A 15885-nucleotide genomic window follows, 5' to 3' on the forward strand; every position below is an offset into this window, starting at 1 on the left:
TATTTAGGAGTTAAAAGTAGGAATGGAAAGCTGGGGTCCTCTTTTTAACAAAGGCCATTCATTTCTGTTTTCCCTGCAATTGCGAGAATTGTTATGCGTTGACTTCTTGTCAGAATTTCATGTTTCCCTCCCTATAGCACTCGTAACTTGTTCCTCAAGGAATATTTATGTGGCATAAAACGCACAAGCCGACTAGGTAAACAGATCATTCTGACAACATCCAGAGTAGAATAGTTTTTCTTTTCATCACTTGTTTTGTTTGCAGAGGAGAAGTGGACTGTAATTTTGTCGTGGCGCACCACCACACTAAACAACTGCTGCGGAAACACTGCAAAGCACAACCCTCAATACAGTTTCTCTTCTCCTTTCCACCCAGGCACTCTTTCTTTCAGCTTTCATATGCCTCCACTCTTACACTCTCCTGTATCATCTAGCCAGACATTGCAGAGGCACATTCAGTCAGAGCTCGTCCAGCTGGCACTGGGCTGTGGCTGAACTAGACCAAGATTCAGTGTAGGGCAGAGAGAGATGAGACCGGCTAGCCAGGCGTTAGGATGCTGAAGCGGTGTCAACCAGGCTCTGACGTCCGGGTGTGTTTTGTGTGTGTCCATGTCTAGAGGATTTTCTGCTTCTTGACTCTGGAGAATTGTCCGTTTTATTTATAGCTGTGTGGGATGTGGAGCTTGAAAACAAAGCTGAGCTGAAATTAGGTGTCTGTAGAGTGTGGGAAAAGATTGGGTTCCCACTGACATTAGGTATGACTGTTCCTCTGCAGCTGGCTTCCATTGTAACCCTAACCCACTGACATTAGGTATGACTGTTCCTCTACAGCTAGCTTCACTTCTGTTGCGCATAACTATTCTGAAAATATATATATAAACGCAACAATTTCAAAGATGTTACTGAGTTACAGTTCATCTAAGGAAATCAGTCAATTTAAATGCCTTCATTAGGCCCCAATTTATGGATTTCACATGACTGGTCAAACAGGTATGCATCTCTTGGTCACAGATACCTTTAAAAAAAACGAGGAAAACCTGTCCATATCTGGTGTGACCACCATTTGCCTCATGCAGTGTGACACACTGCTTAAGAGATGTTGATTGTGGCCTGTGGAATGTTGTGCCACTCCTCTTCAATGCCTGTGCGAAGTTGCTGGATATTGGCAGTATTTGGAACATGCTGTTGTACCCATTGATCCAGAGCATCCCAAACATACTCAGTGGGTGACATGTCTAAGTATGCAGGCCATGGAAGAACTGGGACATTTTCATATTTCAGGAATTGTGTGCAGATCCTTGCGACATGGGTCTGTGCATTATCATGCTGAAACATGAGGTGATGGAGGCGGATGAATGGTACGACAATGGACCTCAGGATCTCGTCACAGTATCTCTGTGCATTTTAAATTGCCATCGATAAAATGCAATTGTGTTCGTTGTCTGTAGCTTATGCCTTCCCATTCCATAACCCCACTGCCACCATGGGGCACTCTGTTCACAATGTTGACATCAGAAAACTGCTCGCCCACACAACGCTGTACACGTGGTCTGCGGTTGTGAGGCCAGTTGGACATACTGCCAAATTCTCTAAAAGGACGTTTGAGGATTATGGTAGAGAAATGACTGCATTCCTGCAGTCAGCATGCAAATGTCATGCTCCCTCAACTTGAGACATCTGTGGCATTGTGTTGTGTGATAAAACTGCACCTTTCAGAGTGACCTTTTGTCCCCAGCACAAGGTGCACCTGTGTAATTATCATGCTGTTTAATCAACTTCTTGATATGCCGCACTTGTCAGGTGGATGGATTTTTCTTGGCAAAGGAGAAATGCTCATTAACAGGGATGTAAAACACATTTTTGCACAACATTTGAGAGAAATAAGCTTTTTGTGCATATGGAGAATTTCTGGTATCTTTTATTTCAGCTCATGAACATGGGACCAACATTTGTTTTTATATTTTTGTTCAGTGTAGAGGAATGATTAAATTTATAGCATAACAATCTCTGCTAGAGGTCGACCGATTATGATTTTTCAACGCCGATACCGATTATTGGAGGACCAAAAAATCCGATACCGACTATCATATCAAATCATAGACTTAATTATAATATAATAACACACAGAAATACGAGCCTTAGGTCATTAACATGGTCAAATCTGGAAACGATAATTTCGAAATCAAAAAGTTTTCTTTCAGTGAAATACGGAACCGTTAAGTATGTTATCGAACGGGTGTCAACCCGAAATATTGCTGTTAAGTTATGTCATAATAATGTAAAATTCTGGCAAATTAATTACGGTCTTTGTTAGGCAGAAATGGTCTTCACACAGTTCGCAATGAGCCAGGTGGCCCAAACTGCTGCATATACCCTGACTCTGTTGCACAGAACACAAGAGAAGTGACACAATTTCCCTAGTTAATATTGCCTGCTCACAGGAATTTATTTTAACTAAATATGCAGGTTTAAAAAAATATATACTTGTGTATTGATTTTAAGAAAGGCATTGATGTTTATGGTTCGGTACACATTGGTGCAACCATTGTGCTTTTTTTTGCAAATGCGCTTTTGTTAAATCATTAACCGTTTGGCGAAGTTGAAGTAGGCTGTGATTCGACGCTAAATTAACAGGCACCGCATTGATTATATGGAACGCAGGACAAGCTAGTTAACTACACACGGTTGATATTACTAGTTTAACTAGTGATTATGTTAAGATAAGTTTAATGCTAGCTAGCAACTGACCTTTGCTCCTTGCAGCCACAAGGCCCTTTTGATGCTGCACTCGCGTAACAGGTGGTCAGCCTGCCACGCAGTCTCCTCGTGGAGTGCAATGTAATCGGCGTCCAAAAATGGCAATTACCGATTGTTATGAAAACTTGAAATCGGCCGACCTCTAGTCTCTGCTCATTTAAAACCATATCCTATTGGCTTCAGTTAGTTTAGCTCCTTAGAGTGACGATAATTATACTGTACAGTTCAGTTTAGCTGTGCATAGGACCAAGGCAAAGCAGCTAGCAAGGTACTGCTCTGTTTCAGCGGTCATGGGCAGCCAAGCTATGTGGACAAGGTGCTTTTTGTACCATAAATGTTCATGAATTTGTGACCTTTGAACTATTTGACTCGTTCTTGACTGTAATGTGATTTGTGCATTCTAACTATATATTTTGTGTGTGTGTGTGTTTCAGGAGGAGGGGGGAGCGGGGACCCTGGGCTTGTCCACTGGTCAGGCTCTGGGAACACTGAGGGACCAGCTCACCACCCTGCTTGACCAGCACCAGACCACAGGCCGTGGCAAACAACCCACTGCACAGGTAGATACCACCGCACACACTCACATACACACACACACACACGGACGCACACACACTTTGTTGTAGAGCGTAATGAGCTGTTTTGTTTGTTGATGTTATTTTAGGAGCAGTGGGTGAAAAGCTTCCTTCACCATGGCAACCGCCACTCCTGTCTCCATTGGCCGGGAGCCGCCCTCACACTGCTGGTGGTGGTGGGACTTCTCTGTTGTTATGGCGACCAGCCGCACGGCAGGTGTGTTTGACTGTGTAGCTGGGACAACTGACAGAACATTATCGACACAGACCATACCGATATCGTTTGCTGATATCGTTCATTACGATAAGTAACCTATACTAGAGAAATGTGAAATAAGTTTGATATGACATAAGTTTGCTAATATGGGTGATCGTTAATGGGACAGTTGATGACTATAACCATCAAACTAGAAGTATTAGTTTAAAGGATCATTTGAATAAACGGTGGTACACATTAATGTTATGAACTTGCCGTTCTATTTATTGTTATGGTATCAATTCAGGCAATTGGACCAACTTTTTTTGATTGTGGGTGTTATTTATACTGGGCCTCTGTAAATTGTGGGTATTGTTTAGACCGGAACGTTCTAAACAAGTCTAAACAATACCCACACAGTTTAGACTGGGACTTGTGTGGGTATTGTTTAGACTGGGACTTGTGTGGTTATTGTTTAGGCTGGGACTTGAGTGGGTATTGTTTAGACTGGGACTTGTGTGGGTATTGTTTAGACTGGGACTTGTGTGGTTATTGTTTAGACTGGGACTTGTGTGGGTATTGTTTAGACTGGGACTTGTGTGGGTATTGTTTAGACTGGGACTTGAGTGGGTATTGTTTAGACTGGGACTTGTGTGGGTATTGTTTAGACTGGGACTTGTGTGGTTATTGTTTAGACTGGGACTTGTGTGGTTATTGTTTAGACTGGGACTTGTGTGGTTATTGTTTAGGCTGGGACTTGTGTGGGTATTGTTTAGGCTGGGACTTGTGTGGGTATTGTTTAGGCTGGGACTTGTGTGGGTATTGTTTAGACTGGGACTTGTGTGGGTATTGTTTAGACTGGGACTTGTGTGGGTATTGTTTAGACTGGGACTTGTGTGGGTATTGTTTAGACTGGGACTTGTGTGGGTATTGTTTAGACTGGGACTTGTGTGGGTATTGTTTAGACTGGGACTTGTGTGGGTATTGTTTAGACTGGGACTTCAACCCAAATGTTCCTATCAGAGCAACCTCACTGTAAAATAAGGTTGAAACACAGGAAGCCCCAACAGTCTGTGAATACTATCATATCTCTCCTCCTCTCCTCTCTCTGTAGTTCTGGGATAGAGTTGGTGAACGCTGCAGCCCTCCTGATGCTCTTCACGCTGAGCTTCATGCTGATTGGTCGACAGCAGAGGCTGAGGAGAACTGAGATGGTGCACCGGCTCAACAGCATCATCAATCAGCTCAACGGTGAGAGAAAGGGGGGGATGACGCAAGGAGGAGAGGAGATGGGATGAGAGTTGACAGTTGGACATTTAAATGGAGGGAAAACATTAAGAAATAAACACTTTTACTTGAGGTTGACAAGTTTCCACCATTCTCGTTTAGTGATCCTATCTTTCAATTTCCCCTTCCACCCTCTCTCTCCCGCCTCCAGGCTACCTGTCGGGCTGGGCAGATTTGGGTGAGGGGATGAGGTGGTCTCCCTCCCTTTACCCTGACCTGTACACCCCCTCCTCCCCCTCCTGGTCGCTCCACTGGACCTACCGCGACTCCAACCTGGTCAACCTGCCTGTGTCCCTACTGGTGGAGGGAGACGTTATAGCACTACGGCCAGGACAGGAGACATTCTCTTCTCTCAGAGGCATCAATGTACGGCGAGAGGGATGAAGAGTGAGAGGGAAAGAGGGGGGTAGAGAGAGGGAGGGAGGCGTAGATGGTGAAGGTGAGAGGGAAAGAGGGGGGTGTAGATGGTAAAGGCGAGAGAGGAGGTGGATACTGCTTATGTGGATGTCTCACCTTTATCTCCCTTCTCCAGGATGACGATCATATAGTTCTGGAGCCAGGGGACATGTTCCCACCTCGTTCCCCCCCTCCCTCCCCCCGGGGGGACCAGAAGAGGGGTCCCCAGAGCCCCCAGCAGCACCGCCTCTTCAGGGTGGTCCGCACGCCCATCCTCGACAGCGTCAGGTGGGCAATGCATCCTCTTGAGGCTAAACAGTCTGACAAACTTTGATTTTGAGGTGACCGGGTTTGAGGTAATAATTCACCTCGAGCTAGTTTGATATCCAACAATTCTTGGTTCAAGAATTCAACTCGAGGAGAAAGTTTGCGCAAATCATGAATGATCATCTAGAGTCAAAGGAAACCTGAAATTGTGACGTCTCAGTGTGTCATTTTGAAGCAGTTTAAAGATACAGGGCAGGTTTCCCAGACCCACATTAAGTCTAATACTGTTCTGAACTGCATGTTTGTTGTTGTCCAGGATGAGACTCAAACCGTCTCATGACGTCATCTAAAATGACTGACACCCCTGGCTGAATCCACCTCTGCTTTACAGGAACAGTCTGGACCTGGCTCTGTCTCGACCAATCACAGCCCTGGATAACGAGAGGTTCACCGTTCAGTCCATCATGGCCAAGTTCGCCTGCCCTATTGTACTGGTGAGAAAAGCAGACACAGAAACACAGTTTCTTAATTAAAGCTACTTGCCATTGTCCCTCATGTTATCCCTCTCTCCTCCTATAGATGACGTTCTTGGTTGTGAATACAGTGCGTTATTTCTTTGACGCCCCTAGCCTCACTCCTGGACGCTTCAACTTCATCCAGCTGCAGGTATGGAGACTCCCTCTTCCTGGCCGTGCCCCTTCTCCCTATTTATAGCAGGGTAGGCGATCCTGTGGGGACAGAATCTCTTCAAACCTATAAAATATTCCTATTGTAATAAGTGTTGTGTTCCAGCTGATGGGAGTGCTGCCCATCCTTCCCCTGCTGTTTCCTGTCATGTGGGTGCTGGTCAACACCTATGGCGAGGCTAGCGTCCTGGCTGAGTCCAGCAGAGCTTCTCCTACTGGCCTGGTGAGAAACGCACACAAGCGCCATGCGAGACACAGAGAGATGCCTCCTGTGTGGTTTAACTAGCGTCTTCTCTCGCCCCAGCTTGCTAAGTTCTCCGAGGACACCTTAAGCAGCTACACTGAAGTGGTGTCCTCCCAGGTATAACTTCTCCAAGTCCTACCCCTGCCTCCCCCCCACTCCCTCGTTCCTGTCCTCACGCTGCCCGCCCTCGCCCCTTCACCCACCACTGTGAAACCCTGTAGCTCACACACACCCGCCTCACGCATCTTCTTTTGTTGTTCGAGTTTGGGACTCCAATCATCTATTTGGTTTTGCATTGTTTATCCCTAATGTGATTGATTTTCTTCAGCTGGCATGAGATCTCGTCTCTTTGGCATTTCTATTGGTTCTCTCTGTCAGCCAATCAGTCTTTCTCCGATCATCCCTAATGGAAGGGCAAATTTGACTCGTCTAGTTTGGGCAATTTTTCATCATACCATTTCTTCAGCTAATCACGTAACCCTTTGACTCCCCCCACAAACCCCAGTACTCACCGCCCCCACCTCTACGTTACTGACACTTTGGCCTGGTCCAGAACTAACCCCCTCCCTGCTATAGGGCTTGGTTCTGGATCGGCCTTTCCCATGAGCCTGCCACTTCTGTCTTCTAGCTTGCAATGCATGATGGGGAAACTCTGCCTCACTAGCTGTGTACTTCAACTCTCAAACGACTTCCTTTCCTTGTGTCCTTTACTCAAAAGCCTTACTTGATGAAAATTAATCTGGAAAGGGTCAGAAGGACCTGGGAGAAATATAATTTCTTAAGAAAAGGACTTGAGGAAAGGAAGCATCTGAGAGTATTGGGTCATAGTCCCTGATTGCATCGCCTGGGCTGTAGTCAGACTGAAGACATCTAAAATGACGTCTACAAATACTGTGTTTACTCACATTTAGGTTTCAACCATGTTGGGAAAGATGAAGGTGTTGTGGAGGTGTTTTCTTTTCCACTTTGCCACTAATAATATACCGTGCCTTCAGAAAGTATTCAGACCCCTTGACTTATTCCACATTTTGTTGTGTTACAGCCTGAATTCAAAATGGATGAAATAAAGTGAAAACATGTTTGCACATTTATTCACACCACTGAGTCAGTACATATTAGAATCACCTTTGGAAGAGATTACAGCTGTGAGTCTTTCTGGTTAAGTCTCTAAGAAGAGCTTTGCACCCCTGGACTGTATAATTGCACGTGATTCTTTTTTAAATTCTTCAAGCTCTGTCAAGTTGGTTGTTAATCATTGCTAGACAGTCAACTGTAACTCGGCCACTCAGGAACATTGAGCGTCGTCTTGGTAAGCAACTCCAGTGTAGATTTGGCCTTGTGTTTTAGGTTATTGTCCTGCTGAAAGATGAATTCATCTCCCAGTGTCTGGTGGAAAGCAGACTGAACCAGGTTTTCCTCTAGGATTTTGCCTGTCCTCCGTTCTGTTTTATTTTCATCACCGATCCTTAATGATTACAAGTATACCCATGACATGATGCAGCCACCACTATGTTTGGTAACATGGAGCGTTGTACTCAGTAATGTGTTGGATTAGTCCCAAACATAATGCTTTGTATTAATTGCTTTGCCACATTTCATGCAGTTTTACTTCAGTGTCTTGTTTGCAAACAGGATACATGTTTTGGAATATTTTTCATTCTGTACAGGCTTCCTTCTTTTCCCTCTGTCATTTAGGTTAGTATTGTGGAGTAACTACAATGTTGATCCATCCTCAGTGTTCTCCTATCACAGCCATTAAACTCTTAACTGTTTTAAGGTCACCATTGGCCTTGTTTTGAAATCCATGAGCGGTTGGTTTCCTTCCTCTCCAGCAACTGAGTTAGGAAGGATGCCTGTATCTTTGTAGTGACTGGGTGTATTGATACACCACCCAAAGTGTAATTAACTTCACCATGCTCAATGGGGTATTCAGTATCAGCTTTTATTAAAACATTTTTACACATCTACCAATTGGTGCTCTTCTTTGCGAGGCATTAGAAAACCTCCCCAGTCTTTGTGGTTGAATCTGTGTTTGAAATTCACTGCTCAACTGAAGGACTTTCCACATATGTGTGGGTTACAGGGATGAGGTAGTCATTCAAAAATCACGTTCAACACTTATTGTACACACGAGTCATTTTTAAATGAATTGGTAAACAATTCTTAAAACATTAATTCCATTTTGACATTTTGGGGTATTGTGTGTAGGCCAGTAACACAAAATCTCAATGAAATACATTTTGAATTCAGGTAACACAACAAAATGTGGAATAAGACAAGGGGTTTGAAAACTTAGTGAAGGCACTGTAGCCCACTATACTGTAGATTATATTGCCTGCAAAATTGAGTCAACTATGTATCAACTATGTATTTTTTTAGTGGGTGAAAATGCGATGTAGACTAAATGTGTGCTTGTGTGTGTGTGCAGGAGATGCTGCGGTGTGTGTGGAGACACCTGGTGGGCGTGCTGAAGGGAGAATCACAGACACTCTGCTATACTTCTAGCCTGCTACACACACTTGGCTCTGTCACTGTAAGTGTGTGTGCTTTTGTGTGTGTGTGTGTGTGTGTGTGCATTTGTGTGTAACTCGCTCTCTTTTTCTCTACAGGTGTTGTGTTGTGTGGATAAACGGGGTGTATTATCCTGGCCTAACCCCAGTCCAGAGACGGTGCTGTTCTTTAGTGGTCGCGTGGAGCCGCCTCACAACGACAGTCAAGAAGACCTGCGAGACGACCTCTCTGTCAACTCCGAGGACCGGGACGAGGTGGGTGGGTGTGTGGCTGGGTGGGTGGGTGTGTGGCTGGTTGGGTGGGTGGTATGTCGTATCTTCCTATATACCGGTATGGATGTATTTACTTCACTGTTTCTAACAGTATTTTAATGTTTGTTTTAATGTGATTGGCCACTCTGCTGTGTGTAACGTCCGTTTTAATGTGTTTGGCCACTCTGCTGTGTGTAATGTCCGTTTTAATGTGATAGGCCACTCTGCTGTGTGTAACGTCCGTTTTAATGTGATTGGCCACTCTGCTGTGTGTAACGTCCGTTTTAATGTGATTGGCCACTCTGCTGTGTGTAACGTCCGTTTTAATGTGATTGTCCACTCTGCTGTGTGTAACGTCCGTTTTAATGTGATTGGCCACTCTGCTGTGTGTAACGTCCGTTTTAATGTGATTGGCCACTCTGCTGTGTGTAACGTCCGTTTTAATGTGATTGGCCACTCTGCTGTGTGTAACGTCCGTTTTAATGTGATTGGCCACTCTGCTGTGTGTAACGCCCGTTTTAATGTGATTGGCCACTCTGCTGTGTGTAACGTCCGTTTTAATGTGATTGGCCACTCTGCTGTGTGTAACGTCTGTTTTAATGTTTGTTTTAATGTGATTGGCCACTCTGCTGTGTGTAACGTCCGTTTTAATGTGATTGGCCACTCTGCTGTGTGTAACGTCCGTTTTAATGTTTGTTTTAATGTGATTGGCCACTCCGCTGTGTGTAACGTCCGTTTTAATGTTTGTTTTAATGTGATTGGCCACTCCGCTGTGTGTAATGTCCGTTTTAATGTTTGTTTTAATGTGATTGGCCACTCCGCTGTGTGTAATGTCCGTTTTAATGTTTGTTTTAATGTGATTGGCCACTCCGCTGTGTGTAATGTCCGTTTTAATGTGATTGGCCACTCCGCTGTGTGTAATGTCCGTTTTAATGTTTGTTTTAATGTGATTGGCCACTCTGCTGTGTGTAATGTCCGTTTTAATGTTTGTTTTAATGTGATTGGCCACTCTGCTGTGTGTAACGTCCGTTTTAATGTGATTGGCCACTCTGCTGTGTGTAACGTCCGTTTTAACGTCCGTTTTAATGTGATTGGCCACTCTGCTGTGTGTAACGTCCGTTTTAATGTGTTTGGCCACTCTGCTGTGTGTAACGTCCGTTTTAATGTGATTGGCCACTCCGCTGTGTGTAACGTCCGTTTTAATGTGATTGGCCACTCTGCTGTGTGTAACGTCCGTTTTAATGTTTGTTTTAATGTGATTGGCCACTCCGCTGTGTGTAATGTCCGTTTTAATGTTTGTTTTAATGTGATTGGCCACTCTGCTGTGTGTAATGTCCGTTTTAATGTTTGTTTTAATGTGATTGGCCACTCCGCTGTGTGTAATGTCCGTTTTAATGTTTGTTTTAATGTGATTGGCCACTCCGCTGTGTGTAATGTCCGTTTTAATGTTTGTTTTAATGTGATTGGCCACTCTGCTGTGTGTAATGTCCGTTTTAATGTTTGTTTTAATGTGATTGGCCACTCTGCTGTGTGTAACGTCCGTTTTAATGTGATTGGCCACTCTGCTGTGTGTAACGTCCGTTTTAATGTGATTGGCCACTCTGCTGTGTGTAACGTCCGTTTTAATGTGATTGGCCACTCTGCTGTGTGTAACGTCCGTTTTAACGTCCGTTTTAATGTGATTGGCCACTCTGCTGTGTGTAACGTCCGTTTTAATGTGTTTGGCCACTCTGCTGTGTGTAACGTCCGTTTTAATGTGATTGGCCACTCCGCTGTGTGTAACGTCCGTTTTAATGTGATTGGCCACTCTGCTGTGTGTAACGTCCGTTTTAACGTCCGTTTTAATGTGATTGGCCACTCTGCTGTGTGTAACGTCCGTTTTAATGTGATTGGCCACTCTTTTATTTATTTCACCTTTATTTAACCAGGTAGGCTAGTTGAGAACAAGTTCTCATTTGCAACTGCGACCTGGCCAAGATAAGGCATAGCAGTGTGAACAGACAACACAGAGTTACACATGGAGTAAACAATTAACAAGTCAATAACACAGTAGAAAAAAGGGGAGTCTATATATACATTGTGTGCAAAAGGCATGAGAAGGTAGGCAAATAATTACAATTATGCAGATTAACACTGGCGTGATAAATGATCAGATGGTTATGTAAAGGTAGAGATAGAGATATTGGTGTGCAAAAGAGCAGAAAAATAAATAAATAAAAACAGTATGGGGATGAGGTAGGTGAAAATGGGTGGGCTATTTACCAATAGACTATGTACAGCTGCAGCGATCGGTTAGCTGCTCAGATAGCAGATGTTTGAAGTTGGTGAGGGAGATAAAAGTCTCCAACTTCAGCGATTTTTGCAATTCGTTCCAATCACAGGCAGCAGAGAACTGGAACGAAAGGCGGCCAAATGAGGTGTTGGCTTTAGGGATGATCAGTGAGATACACCTGCTGGAGCGCGTGCTACGGATGGGTGTTGCCATCGTAACCAGTGAACTGAGATAAGGCGGAGCTTTACCTAGCATGGACTTGTAGATGACCTGGAGCCAGTGGGTCTGGCGACGAATATGTAGCGAGGGCCAGCCGACTAGAGCATACAAGTCGCAGTGGTGGGTGGTATAAGGTGCTTTAGTGACAAAACGGATGGCACTGTGATAAACTGCATCCAGTTTGCTGAGTAGAGTGTTGGAAGCAATTTTGTAGATGACATCGCCGAAGTCGAGGATCGGTAGGATAGTCAGTTTTACTAGGGTAAGTTTGGCGGCGTGAGTGAAGGAGGCTTTGTTGCGGAATAGAAAGCCGACTCTTGATTTGATTTTCGATTGGAGATGTTTGATATGGGTCTGGAAGGAGAGTTTAGAGTCTAGCCAGACACCTAGGTACTTATAGATGTCCACATATTCAAGGTCGGAACCATCCAGGGTGGTGATGCTGGTCAGGCGTGCGGGTGCAGGCAGCGAACGGTTGAAAAGCATGCATTTGGTTTTACTAGCGTTTAAGAGCAGTTGGAGGCCACGGAAGGAGTGCTGTATGGCATTGAAGCTCGTTTGGAGGTTAGATAGCACAGTGTCCAAGGACGGGCCGGAAGTATATAGAATGGTGTCGTCTGCGTAGAGGTGGATCAGGGAATCGCCCGCAGCATGAGAAACATCATTGATATATACAGAGAAAAGAGTCGGCCCGAGAATTGAACCCTGTGGCACCCCCACAGAGACTGCCAGAGGACCGGACAGCATGCCCTCCGATTTGACACACTGAACTCTGTCTGCAAAGTAATTGGTGAACCAGGCAAGGCAGTCATCCGAAAAACCGAGGCTACTGAGTCTGCCGATAAGAATACGGTGATTGACAGAGTCGAAAGCCTTGGCAAGGTCTATGAAGACGGCTGCACAGTACTGTCTTTTATCGATGGCGGTTATGATATCGTTTAGTACCTTGAGCGTGGCTGAGGTACACCCGTGACCGGCTCGGAAACCAGATTGCACAGCGGAGAAGGTACGGTGGGATTCAAGATGGTCAGTGATCTGTTTGTTGACTTGGCTTTCGAAGACCTTAGATAGGCAGGGCAGGATGGATATTGGTCTGTAACAGTTTGGGTCCAGGGTGTCGCCCCCTTTGAAGAGGGGGATGACTGCGGCAGCTTTCCAATCCTTGGGGATCTCAGACGATATGAAAGAGAGGTTGAACAGGCTGGTAATAGGGGTTGCGACAATGGCGGCGGATAGTTTCAGGAATAGAGGGTCCAGATTGTCAAGCCCAGCTGATTTGTACGGGTCCAGGTTTTGCAGCTCTTTCAGAACATCTGCTATCTGGATTTGGGTAAAGGAGAACCTGGAGAGGCTTGGGCGAGTAGCTGCGGGGGGGGGGGAGCTGTTGGACGAGGTTGGAGTAGCCAGGCGGAAGGCATGGCCAGCCGTTGAGAAATGCTTGTTGAAGTTTTCGATAATCATAGATTTATCGGTGGTGACCGTGTTACCTAGCCTCAGTGCAGTGGGCAGCTGGGAGGAGGTGCTCTTGTTCTCCATGGACTTCACAGTGTCCCAGAACTTTTTGGAGTTGGAGCTACAGGATGCAAACTTCTGCCTGAAGAAGTTGGCTTTAGCTTTCCTGACTGACTGTGTGTATTGGTTCCTGACTTCCCTGAACAGTTGCATATCGCGGGGACTGTTCGATGTTAGTGCAGTCCGCCACAGGATGTTTTTGTGCTGGTCGAGGGCAGTCAGGTCTGGAGTGAACCAGGGGCTATATCTGTTCTTAGTTCTGCATTTTTTGAACGGAGCATGCTTATCTAAAATGGTGAGGAAGTTACTTTTAAAGAAAGACCAGGCATCCTCAACTGACGGGATGAGGTCAATGTCCTTCCAGGATACCCGGGCCAGGTCGATTAGAAAGGCCTGCTCACAGAAGTGTTTTAGGGAGCGTTTGACAGTGATGAGGGGTGGTCGTTTGACTGCGGCTCCATAGCGGATACAGGCAATGAGGCAGTGATCGCTGAGATCCTGGTTGAAGACAGCGGAGGTGTATTTGGAGGGCCAGTTGGTCAGGATGACGTCAATGAGGGTGCCCTTGTTTACAGAGTTAGGGTTGTACCTGGTGGGTTCCTTGATGATTTGAGTGAGATTGAGGGCATCTAGCTTAGATTGTAGGACTGCCGGGGTGTTAAGCATATCCCAGTTTAGGTCACCTAACAGAACAAACTCTGAAGCTAGATGGGGGGCGATCAATTCACAAATGGTGTCCAGGGCACAGCTGGGAGCTGAGGGGGGTCGGTAGCAGGCGGCAACAGTGAGAGACTTATTTCTGGCGAGAGTAATTTTCAAAATTAGTAGTTCGAACTGTTTGGGTATGGACCTGGAAAGTATGACATTACTTTGCAGGCTATCTCTGCAGTAGACTGCAACTCCTCCTCCTTTGGCAGTTCTATCTTGACGGAAGATGTTATAGTTGGGTATGGAAATCTCAGAATTTTTGGTGGCCTTCCTGAGCCAGGATTCAGACACGGCAAGGACATCAGGGTTAGCAGAGTGTGCTAGAGCAGTGAGTAAGACAAACTTAGGGAGGAGGCTTCTGATGTTGACATGCATGAAACCAAGGCTTTTTCGATCACAGAAGTCAACAAATGAGGGTGCCTGGGGACATGCAGGGCCTGGGTTTACCTCCACATCACCCGCGGAACAGAGAAGGAGTAGTATGAGGGTGCGGCTGAAGGCTATCAAAACTGGTCGCCTAGGGCGTTGGGGACAGAGAATAAGAGGAGCAGGTTTCTGGGCATGGTAGAATATATTCAGGGCATAATGCGCAAACAGGGGTATGGTGGGGTGCGGGTACAGCGGAGGTAAGCCCAGGCACTGGGTGATGATGAGAGAGGTATCTCTGGACATGCTGGTTGTAATGGGTGAGGTCACCGCATGTGTGGGGGGTGGGACAAAGGAGGTAACAGGGGTATAAAGAGTGGAACTAGGGGCTCCATTGTAAACTAAAACAATGATAACTAACCTGCACAACAGTATACAAGGCATATTGACATTTGAGAAAGACATACAGCGAGGCATACAGTAATCACAGGTGTTGAATTGGGAGAGCTAGCTAAAACAGTAGGTGAGACAACAGCTAATCAGCTAGCACAACAACAGCAGGTAGAATGGCGATTGATTAGGCAGAGAGGGTCGGATTAACTACACACAGAGCCTAAGTGCGGCTGGGGCCGACAGATAAAACATAAACAAGCAGAATGGATTACCGTGATTAATGGACAGTCCAGCATGCATCAGCTATGTAGCCAAGTGATCAGTGTCCAAGGGGCAGCGGTGGATGGGGCAGGGAAGCTGGACTGGCGAGTGTTATCCAGGTTAGAAAACTAACAATGACCAAATAGCTTGTAGCCAGTTAGCTGGTAGCTTCTGGAGGTTCTTGAGTGTGTTCTAAAAATGTAAAGATAATAGCGGTTCCGTATCACATTGGGTGAGGCAGGTTACCGGAAGGTATAAACAAATTAAAAATCGAAAAGGGATAGAAAGTAAATATGGGTTCAGTGAGTGTTTGGGGCGCGGCGATTCAGACGGTTAGCAGGCCTGTGCTAACAAGCTAACAGTTAGTAGACGGTGCTAAACACGGTAGCAGTTAGCGGACCGGGCTAAACAAGCTAGCAGTTAGCAGGCCGAGTTTGCAAGCAAGGAGATAGCAAGGGCTAGAGAGTTAGCCTTTGGGGACGTCGCGATGGGGGTATCTGTTTATTCCTCTTCATGCAGTGACATCGATGGACCGGTCGTGGGTCTGGATATTGTAGCCCAGGAGCTCAGAATGTTCCGTTTGCGATGGGAGTCCGGGGATGAAAAATAAAATAAAATAATAAATAGGTCCGTTATGCTCTGGTTAGAGTCGCGTTGTTCGAACTGGCGAGAGCTTTCCGAGCTAAAGGTTAGCTGATGACCGGTTAGCTGAAGACCGCTAGCAATGTTTTGCTGAAGCTGGTAGTTCGTTGGCTAGCTTCAGTTGAGGGGTTCCAAGGTCCGAAGTAAATATAAATACTTTAGGAAAAATAGCTACGTTGGGTGAGGCGGGTTGCAGGAGAGTATTTAGAAGAAGTTGAGGTTCAGCAAAAAGTTTTAAAGATATGTGAAGAAAAAAAAAAACGAAAACAAACGATATATACAAGGGACACAACACGACAATACGTCCTACTGCTACGCCATCTTGGATCATAACTCTGCTGT

General features: G+C 45.5%; 1 protein-coding gene across 3 annotated transcripts in view; it reads left to right on the plus strand.

The window, feature by feature from the left end:
- Window positions 1-15885, plus strand: part of LOC110491336 (transmembrane protein 94) — a 43013-nt gene that overhangs the window by 14930 nt on the left and 12198 nt on the right. The window contains exons 4-14 of one of the 3 annotated variants that reach the window (XM_036946118.1): window positions 3192-3317; window positions 3422-3549; window positions 4643-4779; window positions 4967-5181; window positions 5348-5499; window positions 5870-5972; window positions 6058-6144; window positions 6271-6387; window positions 6469-6525; window positions 8837-8941; window positions 9018-9173. In XM_036946118.1, the coding sequence (XP_036802013.1) occupies window positions 3192-3317; window positions 3422-3549; window positions 4643-4779; window positions 4967-5181; window positions 5348-5499; window positions 5870-5972; window positions 6058-6144; window positions 6271-6387; window positions 6469-6525; window positions 8837-8941; window positions 9018-9173 (1383 nt within the window). Of the gene's footprint in view, window positions 1-3191; window positions 3318-3421; window positions 3550-4642; window positions 4780-4966; window positions 5255-5347; window positions 5500-5869; window positions 5973-6057; window positions 6145-6270; window positions 6388-6468; window positions 6526-8836; window positions 8942-9017; window positions 9174-15885 lie in introns of those variants that run through there. The other 2 variants (XM_036946119.1, XM_036946120.1) reach the window with 2 other exon arrangements.

Source organism: Oncorhynchus mykiss, chromosome 16 (assembly GCF_013265735.2).
Source record: "Oncorhynchus mykiss isolate Arlee chromosome 16, USDA_OmykA_1.1, whole genome shotgun sequence".
Classification (NCBI taxonomy): domain Eukaryota; kingdom Metazoa; phylum Chordata; class Actinopteri; order Salmoniformes; family Salmonidae; genus Oncorhynchus; species Oncorhynchus mykiss.